Genomic DNA, 19,134 nt, shown 5'->3' with positions numbered 1-19,134 from the left:
TAGAACAGTCTCAATTTAAGCAAAATATGTCATAAAGGACAGAAGAATCTGTATTTACTTCCAATACAGTCAGCTAAATTCTCATTCTTCAACAACAAACACAATGTGGCAAGAGGAAGCTAGAGATAAACTAAATTGAATATAGCATAATTATATATAATTGTAATTGGACTAGTAATTCTTTTTCTTAATTTGAGTCTTTATCAAATGGCTGAAGAAATACTTCTAATGTAATTGTTATACACACTGGCACTATCATAATTCACACTGCAAATACAGGGCATTCTTTAAAGCTTTCAAGAGTTAAGTATAATCAGGGGATTGCAAAACAAAACCAAAAAAAACCCAACAAACCAGCAATGGAGTGAAAACAGAATAATGAGTCAACATTTCACTGGGATAATCTTACAACGAAGATCATAAAAATGTAATTTAGAAGAAGCCCACAAAACTGTCACTAGTATTTAGTCTGAATGTCAACATTATCTACCAATGCAAGGTTCCTGCAAACAGGATTATTATTGATGCATATCATATTTGCCAAGAAGGTCTTTGTCTCTTATGATGATTCTGTAAGGCAATGCTAAAAGGGAAAAGGCAAACTTTGAACTTTTTAGTCATAAAGAATTCCTCATTTTAAATGGTAATCACATTGCCAGGGTGAAAGGATTCAAGGTTTTATCACTTCATTGACTATTTTTCCCTCAATTGAGGAAGTAATTAAAGTAAAAATACTATGACAGAATGTTGGACATAGTGTAAGGTAATGCTGTCTTCTTGCATCTGCCCAGAGCCTGAAAGAAGACCCAAGAGGGATCTGCACCTCCAAATGTATTTGTGGCTGTCTAGATAGGTATGTTATTAAACAAACAGAGAAAACACAACAGATATCATGCCTCAATGAATTTTAATTGCCTGAGGTTGTAAAATCAAGTTCAGCTTTGAGGGCAAGATGCTGTCTAAAAATCAATCATTAATCTAGACACTGTTCACGTACATGGGGTATATATATATATATAAAACCCCACAAAAATAGAACAGCTCTAAAATGATAGTGCTAAGTGTACTTCTTTTTCATAATTATTTTTAGAATTAGGTTTTATTCAAAGATACTTTATAAGTGAGATTATCTTACTTTCCTCCTATGCTGTTCAGGTTAACGTCACACAGTGACTGCCAGGAAAGTCTTACTATTTTATCCTTTATTTTCTGCAAAGTGAAACAGATGCCAAAGATATTTTTCCCAATGGAAAACAAACAAATGGTACTGTCATTGCTTTCTTTTTTTCCTGGAGATTTGTAATGCATTTAGTAATTATTTCACCATGGGATGTCAAATCACTGTGGTATATGAAGCCACAAAGTCTCTATTGTAATTGATAAGTATATGTTCCAGTACAAATGAAGTTACACTGTGCTTTGTTTTAAATTTAAGAACTAAATTTCATCACTACAATAAGACTATTCCCTAGAAATTAAACTTTATTAGAGTTCTGTTTTCAGCTTAAGGAGAAATGAACACAAAGCAGAAGGCAGTATCTGTGTGTTTATTTATTTTTAGGGAAAACCAGCCAAAGCTGCCTGATTTAATGGCGTCTAAACCTTGTAAGGCAAGTTCTATAAGGAGAGGTATATTTACCAGCTGTAGCAGTTGGACCAATAAATTAGGTTACTGCAACTGATGAGCCTTGCCTCACCTAAATTTTCAGACTGCCGTGACAACAGCTTCCGCATCTTTTGATTCCCAGGGGCAAGGATTTGGCTCAGTGCTTCTGGCTACACCACCACGTGCAACCTACACCTCAGGCTTAATGCTGCTATTCCTCCACTGCTACAATGAAAGAGGTGGGGTGGGTACAGCGTCTGTGTTTCGAGCTTAGCCCTAATGAAAATTTCGAGATCTTGTCGTGTATTTAGGTTTTCAGACAGAAATGCACTGACATAAGAAGACTGTAAGAAATATTTTCCTATTAGCACTTTGAAAAAGCAGTGTATGGCTGGAAGGTTAGCAGTGTGAAATGAAGAGATCAATCAGCTATTACCACAGAAAGAGTTAAGGATCACACTACTTATTCTGAGGGCAATACCGCTCAAAGCCTGTTTGAATCACAGGCGCCCTACAACAGTCACCCTATGACAGGTTCACTGAGTTGATATGCTGATGTTTTCTGTAGCATCAAGTTCTTCCACTGCTTTGTAAACTTAATCTGTAACTGGAATCAATACACACCACGGCACAGCCCAGAGAAAAGGTGAAGAGAAGAGGCTTACGTTTTTATTTCCTCCTCCTGTCACAAGGCACTGGGGCCAATGTCGCTGTTAGCTTGGATGCTACCCAAAGCTGCTATTTTAAGTACGTGCAGAGAAAGAGGTACAATTTAAGGGAAAAAGAGTCATCATGCAGCATTTTGTATCCATCCTCACAGTTTATTATTTGGTCAGTGATTCCATGAAAGAAGTCACTAGGGCCACAGTCTTGTTCTTGTTTGTGTGTATATGGTTTTCCTTTCTGAACACACCATTTGCACCTTAAAGATGTGTTGTCAGAATCATTAGTGGACATAACTACAGAAAGAGAACAGTGCTCGTCCCCCTACCCCTCCAGGACACCCACACAAGAGCTAATTTGGCAGCCCTGCCAAGTGCTTCCACACCTTTCCAACATGCCACTGCAGATTAAGAATGAGTCCCACTCAGTATTTCACTATGGCTGGGCTTTCCTTCTTACATTCCTCATGTACCTGAGGAAAAAAATGTTTCAGAAATCTTAAATTAATGGATTATTAATCTTTAACTGGAGAAAGCAGCAGAGATAAGAAAAGTTTACTTAAATAAGATGTTCTGCTCAGAATTCTTATGATCGTATAAATTTTTAACATTCCTGTAGCCATTTAAATAGCTAAAGGTAGATCTCGTTGGCTGTTAAAACTGCTTCATTAAGTACAAAATGATCTCTTCAAGATTCACGTTCCCCTCTTTAGCTCATAATTTAAATAAACCAGGCTAGGATAAGAAATCTTCCCTTATCTTTGACTCACAGTTCTGATTACCAAGCATTTGTGTTCATCAGGAAGGAAGGGAGATTAAATGAGAACTTATTCAGTACTCCCTGCATGACAGAGCTATGTGGTAATTTACATTTTCCTGCACAAAGAGAACTGAAATAAAATCCATATTTGCTATATTTTAAACACAGTTATACTAGAAGGTTGATTCATCAAACAATCTGTGTTCCTGGAAACTTCATATAGTTGATCTTAGAAAGTAGCACATCCACTGTGGTATGCACAACATTGAACCCATATCTGGTGACGATTTTAATAGCAGGCATGTATCACAGAAACCTCCAGAGAACAACAACAACAAAAATGAATGTATCCTGAATCTATATTCCTAAACATATTTCATATAAATGTAGACTTTGAGTGTGTTCATACCATGGACTTTATTCTGTGATAGGAAGAAGGATTTATAGTAAACACTTAGGAAGTCTGCCACAAACTCTCACACAAGCATTTTAGGAGAACATTCTCTTTTAACAAGAGCAGCACAGTACAGCTTGAATTTGCATTTTGTACAGAAGTTGAACACATTCAAATGTCTTTTTTGATGGAGTTTACACATACAAAGAAAATCATGAAGGTGCTAAACCTTCTTGGAAAGAAAATCATTCTATTAAAATAAAAAATGATTTCTTTACATTCTATTAATTAAAATATTTTGCAGGTCAAGTCCTTTATAGATGTCTGATTGAAAGTAAGCCATATCACAACATTTAGTTATACAATCTTAGAGTCATTAAGGTCAGAAAATACCTCTAAGGTCATTCACCAACCACTGATATTGTTCACTAAACCATGTCCCTAAGTACGACTTACACATGTTCCTTGAACACCTCCAGAGACAGTGATTCCACACCTCCTGTGCAGCCTGTGCCACTGCCTGACTGCTCTTTCAGAGAAGTTCTTCATAATGTCCATCCTGACCCTCCCCTGGTGCAACTTGAAGCCATTCCCTCGACACCATTAATTGGGAGAAGAGGCCAACCTCCACCTCACTACAACCTCCCTTCAAGTAGTTGTAGAGAGCTATAAGGTCTCCCTTGAGATTCTTCATCTCCAGACTAAAAAGTTCCATTTCCCATAGCTGCTTCCCATAAGACATTTGCTCCAGACCCATCACAGATCCATTGCTTTTCCCTGGACATGCTCCAGGGTCTCAATGTCTTTCTTGAAGTGAGGGACACAAAACTGAACACAACACTCGAGGTGTGGCCTCATCATTGCAGAATACAGAAGGATGATCACCTCCCTGCTCATACTGGCTGCACTGTTTCTGATATAAGCTACAGTGCCACTGGTCTTCTTGACCACCTGGGCACACTGCTTGCTAATGTTCAGCTGTGTCGACTAACATCTCAGGTCCTTTTCCTTCACACAGCTTTCCAGCTACTCTACCCCAAACCTATAGTGTTGCCTGAGTTTGTTGTGACCAAAATGCAGGATCCAACACTTGATCTTGCTGAACTCAGCTAACTCCTGATAGCCTCAGCCCATCATTCGAGCCTATCCATTTCTCTCTGTGGTCCTCACTAAAATTTCAAATTACACCTAGCATCTTTAGCATTAACTCACAGCAAAGCCACCACTGACTGAGTGACTGAGAACGGGAGCTGTTACATCTAAAATTTTAAATTCAATGCAGTTAAAGCTAGCAGCCAGGAACGTTTCCTTAATTATTTGTCTACTGGTAAATCAACTACGATTATTTGCTTATGTGTGTTCTTATATACACTGACATACATAAAAACCCTAATTCTTCAGAAAATGCCAGCCAAAGGGCACGTTCTTGCTTCTACTTGTTGATCTAATTTAATCATCACATCCATTATATGCCAAGAGCGTAATTCTTATAAACAATTAGGGAGGCAGTTTTCCTGCTCATCCTCAATTCAGTAGCAATTAGTCTCTGAAAAACATCTAGAAATGTCTAGATAGTAAAACAGTGATAATTCTCATACTTTTAAATGGCTTTAAATGATTTAAAGGGATTAAATTTGGCATATAGAAAGTAATCAAAGGTCTCCTGTTGAGTTCAACAGCAGATGAATTGGACCAAGAGGTCCCTACACAGCTGTTCTGTCACTCTCGTTCCAGTGAACTTATGCTATTCTCATTTTCCGCAGCACGTTTCTGAAAGCATGTGAATGCTCTTCCTAAGCTTTTAGCACAACAGAGTACAGTCTCTCCAGGGCTACAGTTGTTGAGCCAGCAAAGGACTATAATGAAGCAGGATACAAAATGCAAAAATTTGAAGTCTTGAAAGCCATGGTAACAAGAATGAGAAAACATTTTGACCTTGCAAACACCATAGCAGAGTTAGTACCAAACTATTAGAAAACACATAACTTTTTTGCTGTGAAAATATGACCAAACACTGAAACTTACACAAAATACAATTCACATGTATATTAAAGCTTAATTGTGAAGTTTCAATCAGATAATCCATTTTGACTGAAGGATGTCTGCTTTTTACATTAAGAAATGACCAAAAGTTATGCATTTCAGTGAAACAGCACTCAAAATTTCAACAAATGGCTTTAAAAGTACTTCTCAGAAGGAGCATGATACCACACTTTACAGAAGTTCTGGCACCTTCAGATAACAATTTTAAAAAGAATGGAAGCATTCCACTATTTGTCATTTATTTAATACCTTTAGAAAGATGAATGTGTGTTCTCAGTGTATGAACTTGAAACTAAAAACTGCATCCAAAAAACCTGATGCCTAGCTATGGAGAAAGGAAGCAAATATAATAAAATAACTGTGAGCAAACGTCTGATCTCCAATCACAAAGTGAACTTGCAGAAGGAAGATTTTGTGTACGACACCTACAAATTCTCAGGAACATCCACGTCTTACCAAGGACCATTTACACTCCATGGAAAACAAGGTACTTTTTAGGATGTCCACCTAAAACAACAATACTAACATAAATCCAGAAATAAAGGTGAATGGATAAATATGAGGGCATTGGTTCACAGCTTGAGGAGCAATATTCAAAAAAAATACCACAGATGCAGTCATTTCTTTTTTTCTGTTACATGGCAAAACAATATACACTATCCTTATCATCTTACACAAAAACCAAGCCAGACCACAGGACCCAAAATGTTAATGCCTCACTCTGTTACTGGTGCTTCTAAACTACGCTGGAAGTCAAATCAATATTAAATTTATTTCCTTAAAAGAAAGAGCAGTCTCATATGTAAACATCACATATTTAGAATCTTATTTTGAAAAACTTGCAGGGATATGACTTGAACGAGACTGGAACTGACTGGTCAAGCTGACACTAGAAAAAGGTTACCAATCCATTATCAGTAAAAGATGATAAGAAATAACTTACACATACTGGTATAAGGATTATGTTTTTATATGCATATACACACTTTGCAGAATTTGAAAAAAGCTAATCTAAGGTTTGTTTTATCTTCTAACTTCTGTTTCTCAGGACAAACACAGAAAATCTAGTTCTAACTGTGGCTCTAGCTCTTCATTTTTATATGCTATTTCTAAACTAACCCTTGTGACGAAATACAAGAAAAACATAGATGTGCAACAAGACATGAACATAATCTGACATGAACAATATCCTTCTTTAATATGGATGAGGACTTCAAAGTGGCAGCACTCATTTGCAAGATGAGAACAGCAGAGTTAAAAGAAAAATAAAATTTCTATAGGATGGGTTAACTGGGCTACTGTTACTTAGTGGTAGCTTGTCTTGCCCAGGACAGACCATGCTAATATATGTAGGTTACCAGACAGAGTGCCTTTTTTTTTTCCATGTAAACTGGTCATATACTACTGTATATATTGAGACCTATCAAGACAATTCAAAATTAGGCCAAAGTGAGTGCTAAGGACAGTTAGATTCATACTAACCATTTCCTAGCAGTGAATGTTATGAAGAAAAATCCATACGATTTATATTGCTTAACTCACAAACTGTTGACATCAGCAGCAATACAAAAATGAAAAAAAAGGCCATTTCAGACTACTACCTGGAAGCATAACTGCAAAATGTCTGCCATAAAGGATAAAGTAGGAGATACAATCCACTCAGCCTAAGTACTTTCTCAGCTGTAACTCTAAAACTTTTTATCATAAAATTCACCAAAAATAAAGCTATTACAATCATTTGACACAGCTATTAAACCATAACAGATGTTATTTGATAATATAAATGCCTAGATGTGGAAAAAGTAGATTATAATAATTCTAGAGAATCTGTCTGATTTTTTTAATTGAACACGAACAGACTGAAATGCAGCAGCCAAGTGTTTAATCAAATTTGAGTATTTCCTGTGTCGGTAAATTTTGCTTATAGGCAAAAGTTGGGAAAGATTATGAAACCTTTTTTTTTTTTTTTTTTTTTTTCCCCTCAAGAGTGTTAATATTTTCCTTTTTCTTCTGAATTAAATCTATTTGAGAATCCTGGAGATGTTTCTTTCACGGGTTCCCATGAGTACAACTGCCAGATGCATTCTTGCATACATTTGACTAGTAAGAAGATGAAAAAAATAAATAAATAAACTCCATGTTTGTACTTGTAATCTTCAAATACTAACCTGAATGAGCTCATCTAAACTACTCTGGCTCCATATGGACCATTTTTCCCAGTAGGAAGCCAGTGACCACTAAACTTTTTTAAAAAGCAACTCTCTGTAACTTAGTTACAAATAAAATATAAAATAAGATTGATAGCACATAAGAAGCCACATAATCTGAGTCATAACATTTAAGACTGTTTTGTGAGTCTTCTGTTATTACACAGACAATCCTTTATGAGCATTTCATCTCGCTGTCTTGTAATCCAACTTTATTTACACTGGAAAAATATATCCTCTTAAGTGACAGAACTTGTCTCTGATGTTACTGACAAGACTAAGTCTGATCTTCAAGAATACCTTTCAAAAAGGAGTTTTGAAGCATGACTCAGAGTGGAAGTCACTGAACTTGAAAAAAATTCCACTGAAAATGAGAATCTCTTTTGAAAGCTCATGTATACAGTTCCCACATGGATATATGATTGTATCTCAATCTCCTTCGGTGCAAACTTTGTGATTAGGTCATGGATCTTGAGCAATCCATACACAACATACTGAAAGCCACTGATTTTTAATACCTTCTTCCAGAGAAGAGCACATAAAAACAAGCAGGGAGGGTTAAAATCAACCCATGACACAATAGTGCATTGGAATTTTACAGAAGAAGAGAAGCTCCCTCATTTTCAATTAGGCATTTACAAACATAACCTTACCATCAGTTTCAGCTGGGAATATTTTACTACTGTATAATGATTGTTAGAATTGAGGACAAAATCTAAGAGGAAACTACCCAGCCCCATCCCATGTTTGAAGAACTATGTTTGGACTACATTCAGCCAACAGCCCTAATTGCCAGCCACTCTAACAATTAAAAAATTGCCATCCATTCTTGAAACCTTCAGGTATTTTGCTTTGAAATTGTTAATTAAGAAAACAAAACAAAACAATAACAAAGAAGTACATTACCTACAGAGTTCAATAAGACAAAGCTTATCTTTCCAGGTCAAGTGAAACGTTCCACACTGATCCACCATGATATTTTCACAATCTTAGTATCACCTCGATAGAGCTGTTCTCTTCTGCTTTTTTTTGGTTTGTCCTCCCTGAGCTACACACTGCCTTACGCACCCAGCTGTACATGCGTCCTTTCCCCAAGACTTTAGCATCCATCAGGCCAGTGGGTAATGCTGAGCTGGTGCTCTCTGCACCTGTCAACTCTGCTACACTAGCAGGGGACAGGGAGTAGGAAAGACCCCCTCTAATAACTAGAAAAAGCAGCAAGTGCTTTCCTGGGGAAAGAGGGAGGACGTGTGGAGGATTTTTCCTTTCTGCAGTGGTGCAGTTGTGTCCATGTGGGACCAGGAGTGCAGCCAGCAGGTACTCCTGCCTTAGCTTGGTGCTTTTAGCACATCTGCGCTTTGCAAACCAAAATTCAAGTGACCCCCAAAGGGAGCAGTAAGTTTCTGCAGCCAACTCGAACAATATCAGCATCACTGTGAAAGCATTTAAAACATAGACACATACATACACACACAGAGGAGGATTTAGCATGTAAAAACTAGGTTAAAATACTGTTAAATATAAAAAAATGACCCCCTGGCACTAGTTATGCCTTCAATAAGTCTGCCTTAACTTCTGCTTTTGTCTCTAAGATTTCTGCAGTCAAACAAAGAGCATTTATACTAATTACACACTATACCATGGAGTATTTACAGCAATTCCTGTTCTTGAGAACTGCCTGAGGTAAAAAGAGAGAGCAAAAGCTTTAATTCCCGTACTTTGAAGTAAATCAATGCCTTAACATTATCTGAACAGGACTTGTATGCTGTAAATACAGTCTGGGTCAAACAGCCAGCCTCACCCTTTTACATGCTAATAGCGAGTAACAAATGTTAAGGGGAAAAGAGGCGTAATTCTTATGCTGAACAAGTTACCATTGTTTTTTCTCGTATATCAAATAGGTAAATCAATCACAAATGTAAAATCTGCAAAGCACAAAAAACCCACTATGAAATAAATTTATTACCAGAAAACATTATAAAATCCCAATAGCTGGTGCTACAAATTTATGAACCTTCTCCAAGAAGACAAAGGGCAGAGGTTCGATTCTAAATTTGAGTCTGAGAAATCCCTAGGGTGAAACTCTTATCATGACAACTTGCTCACCACAATGACTGCAAATAGGCTGCCTAGCTCAGGCAGGATTTGCACCGTTATATGATCAAAGGGAAAAATCAAGCCCTGGTATATAACAGAATTCATTTCTTCCTTGTTATAATCTCAAAACACTTTATATTTTAAGACCAATGCATTTTATAACAAGCTCCAAATTTTCCTTTTATTTAAAAATGCATGCATTCTAGCATCCTAGCAATTTATAAGGCTTATTTCCTAAGTCAGCAATTCTGTGGCAGTTGAATACTGGGATGGAGGTTAACATCAGATTGATGGTTTATCAATACAGATTGATGTTCTGTATGATTTACATGAACCTCTGAGGCGAGGTACATGATTGTAGTAGGCATATGACTGCTACTGGATTTCAGTGAGATTTCAGTGAGCAACAACAACAAAAAATATATATACTTAGCTTAGTTCAGCCTTCTTTCAAGTAAGACAGTGCAGACTATAGTCTAAACATCTTGGCATTTGTGCTTTTTTTAATTATTATTTTATTGTTTTTGCTGAATATTGATAAAAACCATGCAAGATCTACCATTCTCCCACCCCAAAAACCCACTTCCCACCCATACACCCCAGTATTTATTTCCCTGCTGTAGACTGCAGCCTAGCACAGACACTCCAGTGTGATGAAATGAAATGATGCAGTGTAAATTGCCTGGCATGGATGCCTCTGGAACTGTGGCTACAACAAACTGAAGACCTGAGCAGGTTTGTTTAAAAGTAGCTTGGTCATTTGTAACTGCACACTTCAAAAATAGCAAATGTTTAGATTTTAGCCACAGAATACACTGAGTTCAAAAGGACCTACAAAGATCATCGAGTCCAAGATGATGTTTGTCTTTTCTACCTTTTTCCGGTAGTTATAGCTCTGAACTCTGTTCGGGATCCACTTCAGAACAGCATTTCCCAGCTGTGCACCAGGAAACGCTAAGAATGAAAGCACAACTTGAATCTTACTGCTCTCCGGGACTTAGTGAAAAGTTTACTTGAAAAAGAACCTTCTTCTGTGGCTCTGGACCCTGTTCTAAAAACATGGTAGTGGACACAAAAGCAGAGTGGAAGCTGATTCATTTTCTTTGAAAATCTCTGCTGAAATAATCTAGTGACTACAGCCAACTTTCTACTTTGGGAGGTCCCTGTCTGAACCTCTGTGGGAGGCAGAAGTGAATCAAGAACAAAAATAATCTCCAAAGGATCACATTTGACTCACCAAGGTATAATCTTCAATTATTCTGTCTACGTTGAGTTTTTGGGAATAATAAAAGTTTCCTTATTAAAAAAAAATAATCTAAACGATTAGAGTACAAAATGACATATGATTGCCTCCACAATAGTGAGAAGTAGAAAAAAATAGAGCAAAACTTTCTGAGTATCAAATATTGAAGAACTTTGCTGACTGTGGCAAAACAAACAAACAAACAAAAAACCCTGAAAATGTCAGATGTCCCTTTGGATCTTCCCAAATAATTAGACAGACTGTTGGATGCTTTCTAGCAGATACACTTCAGCAGAGAACCGAAAAAGTAAAGGGTCACTTAAGACTCCTTACGGTTACTCAGATAGCAAATAATCCTGTCTATTCTTCCACAGCTCTTGCTTTGAGAAACAGCTGTAGAAGTTTTCAGAACCAAATTCTATCAGTGAACTGAAAGTCCTTTATCTCCCTTTCCAACGGGTACCACAGCTGTGAGACTCCTAACCAGTTCTACTCCATGCCCTCAGCCTCTCATAACAAAATGCTTTGAACGAGAAGTACTAGTACCTTTTCAGCCACTGGTCGCATTAAAAAAATCCTGGGGACAGAGCCCTAAGGGAGTGGGAGCCAGATGACAAGACTAGCACCAGCAGGGCTGCTGTCTCAAACACAGTCTAACCCTCAGGTGATTTCTCAGTACTGTACAGAGTTTTAGTGCAGTAAATCAGCACTTCCTCTGCTGGCAGAAGCATGCAGTAAAGCATAGAAGACAACTTCAACCAGGAAAACCAGCTTTTTAACACAGGATTCTGGAGATATTCTGCATCCACTACCCACACCCAGGGTATTGTAGCCAATCTCCAAAAGCGATAGCTGTTCTTGGAAACCTAGTAGTAGATCCTTTTGATCCTAACTTTCTGGCTCCATTTTCCTGCCCTTCCTTTTAGCGTGGACAAGCTCAGCATGTGATAGAGGATTCAAGCTATATCACTACTTACACATTTGCACAGGTAAGTCCTGGTGTCTTCTACTGGTGTTCTCCACTGTAGTACATGGGTGCAACCTAATTAAGGACATTTCCTGCAGAACTTTGTGGATTTCACCTTTTATCGGCAAGTCATGTACAACAGCCACTGAATCACTGCACAAATAGAAAGCTACTGCATCAAAAAACCAAAAACACACCTTTCCTTCTGCTCTGGTTAAGTAAACTGCATCATAGATTACTGAAGCTTGGCTGCTGCTCTGGGACTGTCAAATCATCAAAGCAGAGGAGACAAGAACCACTCTAACTGATCAGGGAGAAAGTCAAGCCATGTGGATTTTCAAAGATGTTGAAAATGCATTTGGAAATGAGAAACACACAACAGCTAACACTCTGGTAGACTACAATGCAGATATTCAATTTACAGATAACACAACAGCGCCTCTTCTCTTAGTCATAAATTCCAGAATGATCACATTGTGAATAGCACTCCCAGATACAAAAGAAAAATAGGACAGATGATGAATATTTTATCACTGAATTCTTGCTATATATAATCATATTATTTTATTATCTCATGCTGTGGAGAAAAAAACAACATGGGAAATGAGGCTAGATTTGCAAATGATAATAATAATTTGTCAAGCTGTTTGATACAGGGATGAAAACACAATAAACATGATTTTAGAATTTGAGATAGGAAGACTGGCTACTGCTATGAAATGGGAAAGTGGGGAAGTGATTTAAGAGTATTAAAGAAAACTATGAGTCTGCAATAGAATAATTTATATAGCAAAAACAACAGAATAAACTACCAACAACACCAGGAAAAGCTGTATCCATTAAAACAAAAGCTAACAATTTTGACAGATCTGGGAAAGAAAAATGAATAAACACCCTCATTACACATCTCCACTGAAGTTTCACCTTGACTCAGAAAATGCCATTACATTATTGCACTGAACTTTGATTATGCATGGAGAATGCCTTCTGCTAAAGGCATCCAGACATACATATTCTAATCTCCTTTTCCAGTGATATTTGTTAGAATGCAGCTTTCCTTATAAATTAGCTCATAAAATGATACATTTCCATTTGTTCACCTCCAACATTAATGAAACACTTTAAGAAACCTTTTTTCAAAAAATAATTTGAAGAAACCAATCTTTAGAAATCACAGAGATACATCTAAAGAGAGACTGAATATGCAGCTCAGTAGTGGTGTTCAGGATCAACAATGGAAACAGAGGTCAGAAGGGATCCCAGGGAGTCGTCAGTCCCAGCTCCTGACATAGCACGTCCATTTGGAGCTGACTGCTCAATGTCTCCTCAACTGGATGCAGATACCTCCTAGGTTGGAAGCCCCTTTCTGCAATTTGGCTGTTTATGTGAGGATAATGACCCGTGTGTTCTAGTCACTAGTGATGAAATGGAAACACAGCCACAGACAAGGTAACCATTAGCTATGGCCACAGTGAAATCTACTAGATCTGTTCCTATCTACTTTGTGTGTTTTATTACCAGGAAAAGACTTGAAAGATATACTGAAGCAAAACGCCACAACTTGCTGAATAGAAAAAGAATATATATCCATATGGAATAGCTTGGAGACTGCTTTCATTTTTATTTTTTCAAGAAAGGGTTATTGTCATTCCTGACCTATCTTTGAAAATGTCAGGCTTCTGTAGGCAGGTCTTGGAGCATCCAAGGTTCACAAAGGATTATGGACAGCATTGATAATGCTCTAAACACAAAGTTTTAACAATTACGTTTTCAAATAAAAAGCAAAGAAGATGAAAACAGAAGTAAATATCAATATATGACTCAAACTGAGTGCCATTGGTGTCTACCAGGAACTAGTATCAATCACATGTATAAGTCCAGGTGTCAGATTTGATTATATGTTAGGTTCCTCAAACCAAGTTTGGACACACTGCGCCCAGCCTGAGAAATTCAACTGGATAAATTCTGTTGTTTATTACTCTGTACTAGAAGGCTAAAGGAGGCCTTTCCAGTAACAAACCCTTGAAAATTTTGGGAGCCTCACATGCCTGAATAACTTATGAGCAGGTGACCTCTGAAAACTCTTGAAAAAAATAACAGATAGACCTTCCTCAAGATTACCACATACATTTTCCCATTTAATTTAGAAAAGAAATACTGAGATTGATCACACTTCTCAGGTATTTTTTTTATGTGCTACGCAGAGTTGTGTGCCAATTACCTCTAGAAAGCTACTCAGAAATTAGGGCCTGCCCTAGTCAAATTAAAGCAGGCTTCTTCCTTGACTTGCAGGTGATGTTGGAGCACCATAAGATCCCATGATTATTTTGTCTTTTCATCCCAATGTGCAGCAAGTACTTCTGTTGCACTTAAAGGCCTTGTTGGTTTAAAAAAAAAACAAGAAACAAAACAACAACACAGAAGCAGAACTCAGAACAATAATGTTTCCATGTTTTCGATTGTTTTTCTTTGTTTTTCTTTTTAAAGTAAATTAAGGGATTAACCGGCTTTTCACCATACCTATTCCCATTTCTAAAATAATATGTAGCTTAGTACTGCAGGAGAGCCAGGTTAATGTAGCCAGCCACTTCATTTACCACTCCAGAACTGAAACCTCACAGCAGCTCTCAAGGCACGTGACTAAGAGAGCTTCACATACATCAGATATAATGCTCATTATTATACATATACCTAAAGGACAGGCATTTACACCATGGGAGATGCAGGACTTGTGAATACACATTCATAAACAAATTCAAGGCATGAGCAGCTCTGTTTATCATTTCCTCTTTTCATTTCCAGCCACTCCCAATACTAAATCTCAAGTCTTCCCTTTGTGCAGACATACTAGATGTTGCAGGAAGGAAGCCCCTTCTCTGTGATTATACAAGCTGATCCTGGTCTGAGGGAGAGAGATCAAGAGACCAAGTATCACCAGGAGTAGTATTTTAGTATGTTAAGGGACTGGGGAAGTTTATCTGTCACCTTGAATGTATGTATTCTTTATGTATTTTCTTCTTTATCTTGTATCTTCTTCTTTATGTATTTATGTTTCACCTCCTTTAGGTGTCGTCTGCCTTCAGCAGGAGAGCTTCACAGCTTCTACAGAACCTCAGTCCTGAAATAAGAGTGCTACAAATATCTGTCCTTGGTAATTCATCTTACTGTACATGTTATGCTCATAGAGCTTCCCTTGAGATTAAAGCATGCCATCTTGCCAGAGAAATCTATGGCCCTTACTTTCCATTTTCACTGTGGGTCATTGTAGTGTGACCAACCTTGGCCTGGCAGTTCCATGTTTAGACCTTCACAAACAAATCAGGGTTCTGTTGAGGTACTGCAGATGAAAATTAAAAAATGTATGGATTGACCTTCATGTCACTGGATGAACTCTTGTATTTTTACCAATTGTGACAAAGTAGATCAAGGGAAAAAGTTAGATATTTCACATAACATCTTTTAGATATGAAAATAAGAAGGAAATAGAGTTGAATGTGAAATGCCTGTCTGAAGCAGCAGTTATCAGAGCCCTGTGCATGCACCAACACTAAGACATTTGTCTAAAGCAAACAGAATCAACAAAAAAACCTGTAAGTTCTGTTAAATAAAGCCTTACCTTTCTGCTATAGACTTCTTTGGGAAGTAAAAATTTTCTCCTGCAAGGTAGGCAGCTGCAGTTCCACCTCCAAAATAGGTTTTCCTCAAGAGGGGGGCAATCCGGTTGTTTACCAGTAATGCCCCTAAGCCAGTAGGGAATCCAAAGATTTTATAGAATGAGATGGGGATAAAATCAGCTTGGTGAACTCCCAAGTCCAATGGAGAACTGCTCACATATGAGGCTGCGTCTAATAGAACAAACCATTTCCCTGGTATTTTGATGGGGCAGAGTTTTCCAGATTTTATGTCTCGTATCCATGAAAGGGGATATTTGGTACCAGAAAAATTGCTCTGAGCTGGATAAGAGAAAAGATGAGGTGTCGTACAGTTTTGTTCTTCAGCTGGTAACCAGTCTTTCTCCAATAACAACTTGTCCTTTGGTTTTACTGGAACAGATAATACATTCATTGAGGCAGCTATGACCCTCATACCCACAACAGATGTGTGGCTGTCAGTTAGGTAACAGAATCGACTACTTGGTTGCTCCGTGCCTCCAGGTACCCAGGGGAATGCTTCTGCTACCAGTTTAAGTGCAGCTGTGCAACCAGATGTGAAAATGACAGTGTAATCTTCAGATGTAGTGTGAAAATGTTGTAATATTCTGCAAAATGAAAAAAAGATCAAGTTATTTTCTGAATTTTCTACTTTATTACCATATGATATATTCTGGTTTTTTTCCTCAGCAGGAAAATACTTCTACTCTGACACATGATTTAAATATAAGTACTCAGGTTTCAGCAAATAGCACAATAAACTTGAACAATTTTGCCCACAGGAGATTCTTTCAAATGCTACAGTGAGAGTAGTTGAGTTTTTATAGTAGAAGAGTAGCCAATTCTGCCTAGCTGTGAACAGAGTGGTCCAGCTCAGTCCATTGCCTCAGTGAGATCAGAATCAAGCCTGCATATTATTATACTGTACAATGATCCTGAGGAAAGGTCAATTTTACCTAAAAAGTATTAGTGTGTGCTTGGTTTTTTTTAATAGTTTTATTTCGTTAGATAGTTTACAAATTATTTGAAGCAGTAGTTTTCAGTCAAAAGAAGCATACAGCTTTGCTTCTTGTTTATAATACTAATAACACATACAAAAGAGAGCAAAAAGCAACAGATTTATGCACATAAGGCTGTAATCTTTGTTGTCTGCAAAGACAGCCTAAACCAGAAGTAACTCAATATCATCCAATGAGCTAGACTAGGAAAACTTAACTATATTGAGGCATGTCTACATCACACACTTGCTGATGCCTAGAGAGCACAGACTTGGCTCTAAACTATCTTCTGTGAATCAGCATCTACTACAGTCCTTGCATTAGGTCTGTGCAGAGGCAGAGGAGCAGTGTTAGTCAGATCAAGGCAGAGGAGCAGCATTAGTCAGGTCACCTTCCTTGAATGGTGATCTGATGAACTTCTTCCAAATGGAACTTTTATAAAAATCCTAATAACAGGAAATGTAACAACCATTAAGGAAGCTTGGGTGGATGAAGCAGAAAAAGCGAAACCGATCTAGAGCATAAATGTTGCTACTCAGAGGTGCAGCCTGGTTTTCAAGAAAAGATGTCAAAGGATTTCTCAGTGCACCTCTCCTGCTGCAAGGCATTTCTATGAACAAGCTGACCTATGTAATTCCAAGGTGCAGCCCAGCACTTGGGTAATCTATACGCTCTGGCTCTCAGTGTGCATCATTAAAAATTTCCAAGTTTTATATAACAGGAGATTCCCTCACTAGGTCAGATGTTTAAATGCTGCATTTAAATGTAAGTTGTTCAAAAGGTTTTGTGACAAATTCAAGCTAAAATTTCCTCAGCCATAGAAGAGCAGAGACATATAAATGTCTCAAAATTGTGCGTGTTCGGTCTGAAAGGCAAATGGTACAGGCAAAGAGTGTGCTGTAATCAAAGCTTTGAGACTGGAAAAGAAACGATGGCAATGACTTTCGTGATTAGGACCAAAAAACACTCTACAAAATGATATTGACAATACATTTGTCTGCTGCAGGAAAGTCTCACTGCACTAGGAAGAACAAGATGCAACAAATGGATTCACATGTCCAACGAAACTTGCTTTTCTTCAGAGTTTAAGTTTTTGAAATGTGATGCAAGTGTCAGGTAGTCTGGAAATGTAGAAAGAATTTCAGATTTTATGAAGGAATTGTCAAGTCACAGAATCACCGGATTGCAGGGGTTGGAAAGGACCTCTAGAGATCGTGTAGTCCAACCCCCTGCCAAAGCACCTCCCTAGCCCAGGTTGCACAGGTAGGCGTCCAGGTGGGTCGTGAACATCTCCAGAGAAGGAGACTCCACCACCTCTCTGTGCAGCTGTGCCACTGCTCCGTCACTGCACTGTGAAGAAGTTCCCACGCACATTTGCAATTGCAACTTGGCCATTTCCCCTCGTCCTATTGCCACACACTGCTGAGAAGAGCCCAGCCTCATCTCTTTGTCTCCTGCACCTTAGATATTTAAAGATGTGGATCAGATCCCTTCTAAGTCTTCTTTTTTGAAGGTTGAACAAACCCAGGTCTCTCAGCCTTTCCTCATAAGGGAGGTGTTCCACGCCCTTTATCGTCTTTGCAGCCCTCTGCTGGACTCTTTCCAGGAGATCCCTTTTTTGTACTGGGGAGCCCAGAACTGGATGCAGTAGTCCAGATGAGGCCTCACCAGGGCAGAGTAGAGGGGGAGGATCACCTTCTTTGACCTGCTGGCCACAATCTTTTTAATGCACTCCAGGAGCCCATTGGCCTTCTTGGCCACCAGGGCACACTGCTGGCTCATGGCCAACCTGTCATCCACTAGGACCACAACATCCCTCTCCTCAGAGCTCCTCTCCAGCAGGTCATCCCCAAACCCGTACTGGTGCATGCAGTTATTCCTCCCTAGGTGCAAGACTCTACCCTTGCTCTTGTTAAACCTCATCTAGTTCCTCTCAGCCCTACTCTCCAGCCTGTCCAGGTCTCACTGAATGGCAGCACAGCCTTCCAGCGTGTCAGCCGTTCCTCCCAGCTTTGTATCATCAGCAAACTTGCTGAGGGTGGACTCTACCCCCTCATCGAGGTCACTGATGAAGATGTTGAACAGGATCAGATCCAGCACCAACCCCTGAGGAACACTGCTAAGTACAGGCCTCCAACTGGACTCTGCACCACTGATGACAACCCTCTGAGCTCTGCCAGTCAGTCAGACAGTTCTCAAACCACCTCACTGTCCGTCCACTCATCTATTCCAGACTTTACATGCTTTGAGGAGTCCATTTGAAAGAAGTCATAGAGACCAGTATAGCTTCAGCAAGAATTCAGAATTCTGGACATTACTTTTAAAGACTTTTTCAAAGAAAGCAGACTTCCTCCTTAAAATTCAGCAGCCACATTATGGATGAAGATAGGGACAATCACAGCAGCTGAGTGTAGGGCACTGAGCGGCCTGCCTGCCTCATTCATCACTGTTGCTTGATCATATCCTCTCCCCTCACTTGCAGCAGCTGTGCAGCCTCTCCCACCACC

The 19,134-nt window shown here is 38.6% G+C and overlaps 1 protein-coding gene across 1 annotated transcript in view; it reads right to left on the bottom strand.

The window, feature by feature from the left end:
* MOCOS (molybdenum cofactor sulfurase) overlaps positions 1-19,134 on the bottom strand; it is a 205,782-nt gene that overhangs the window by 107,332 nt on the left and 79,316 nt on the right. The window contains exon 4 of the mRNA XM_065752644.1: positions 15,596-16,237. Coding sequence (XP_065608716.1) covers positions 15,596-16,237 — 642 coding nt within the window. The remainder of the gene's footprint in view (positions 1-15,595; positions 16,238-19,134) is intronic.

This window comes from Cyrtonyx montezumae, unplaced genomic scaffold (assembly GCF_038088225.1).
Source record: "Cyrtonyx montezumae isolate F1298 unplaced genomic scaffold, pur_monq_1.0 scaffold_8, whole genome shotgun sequence".
NCBI lineage: Eukaryota > Metazoa > Chordata > Aves > Galliformes > Odontophoridae > Cyrtonyx > Cyrtonyx montezumae.
This window is presented reverse-complemented; position numbering and strand designations above follow the sequence as displayed.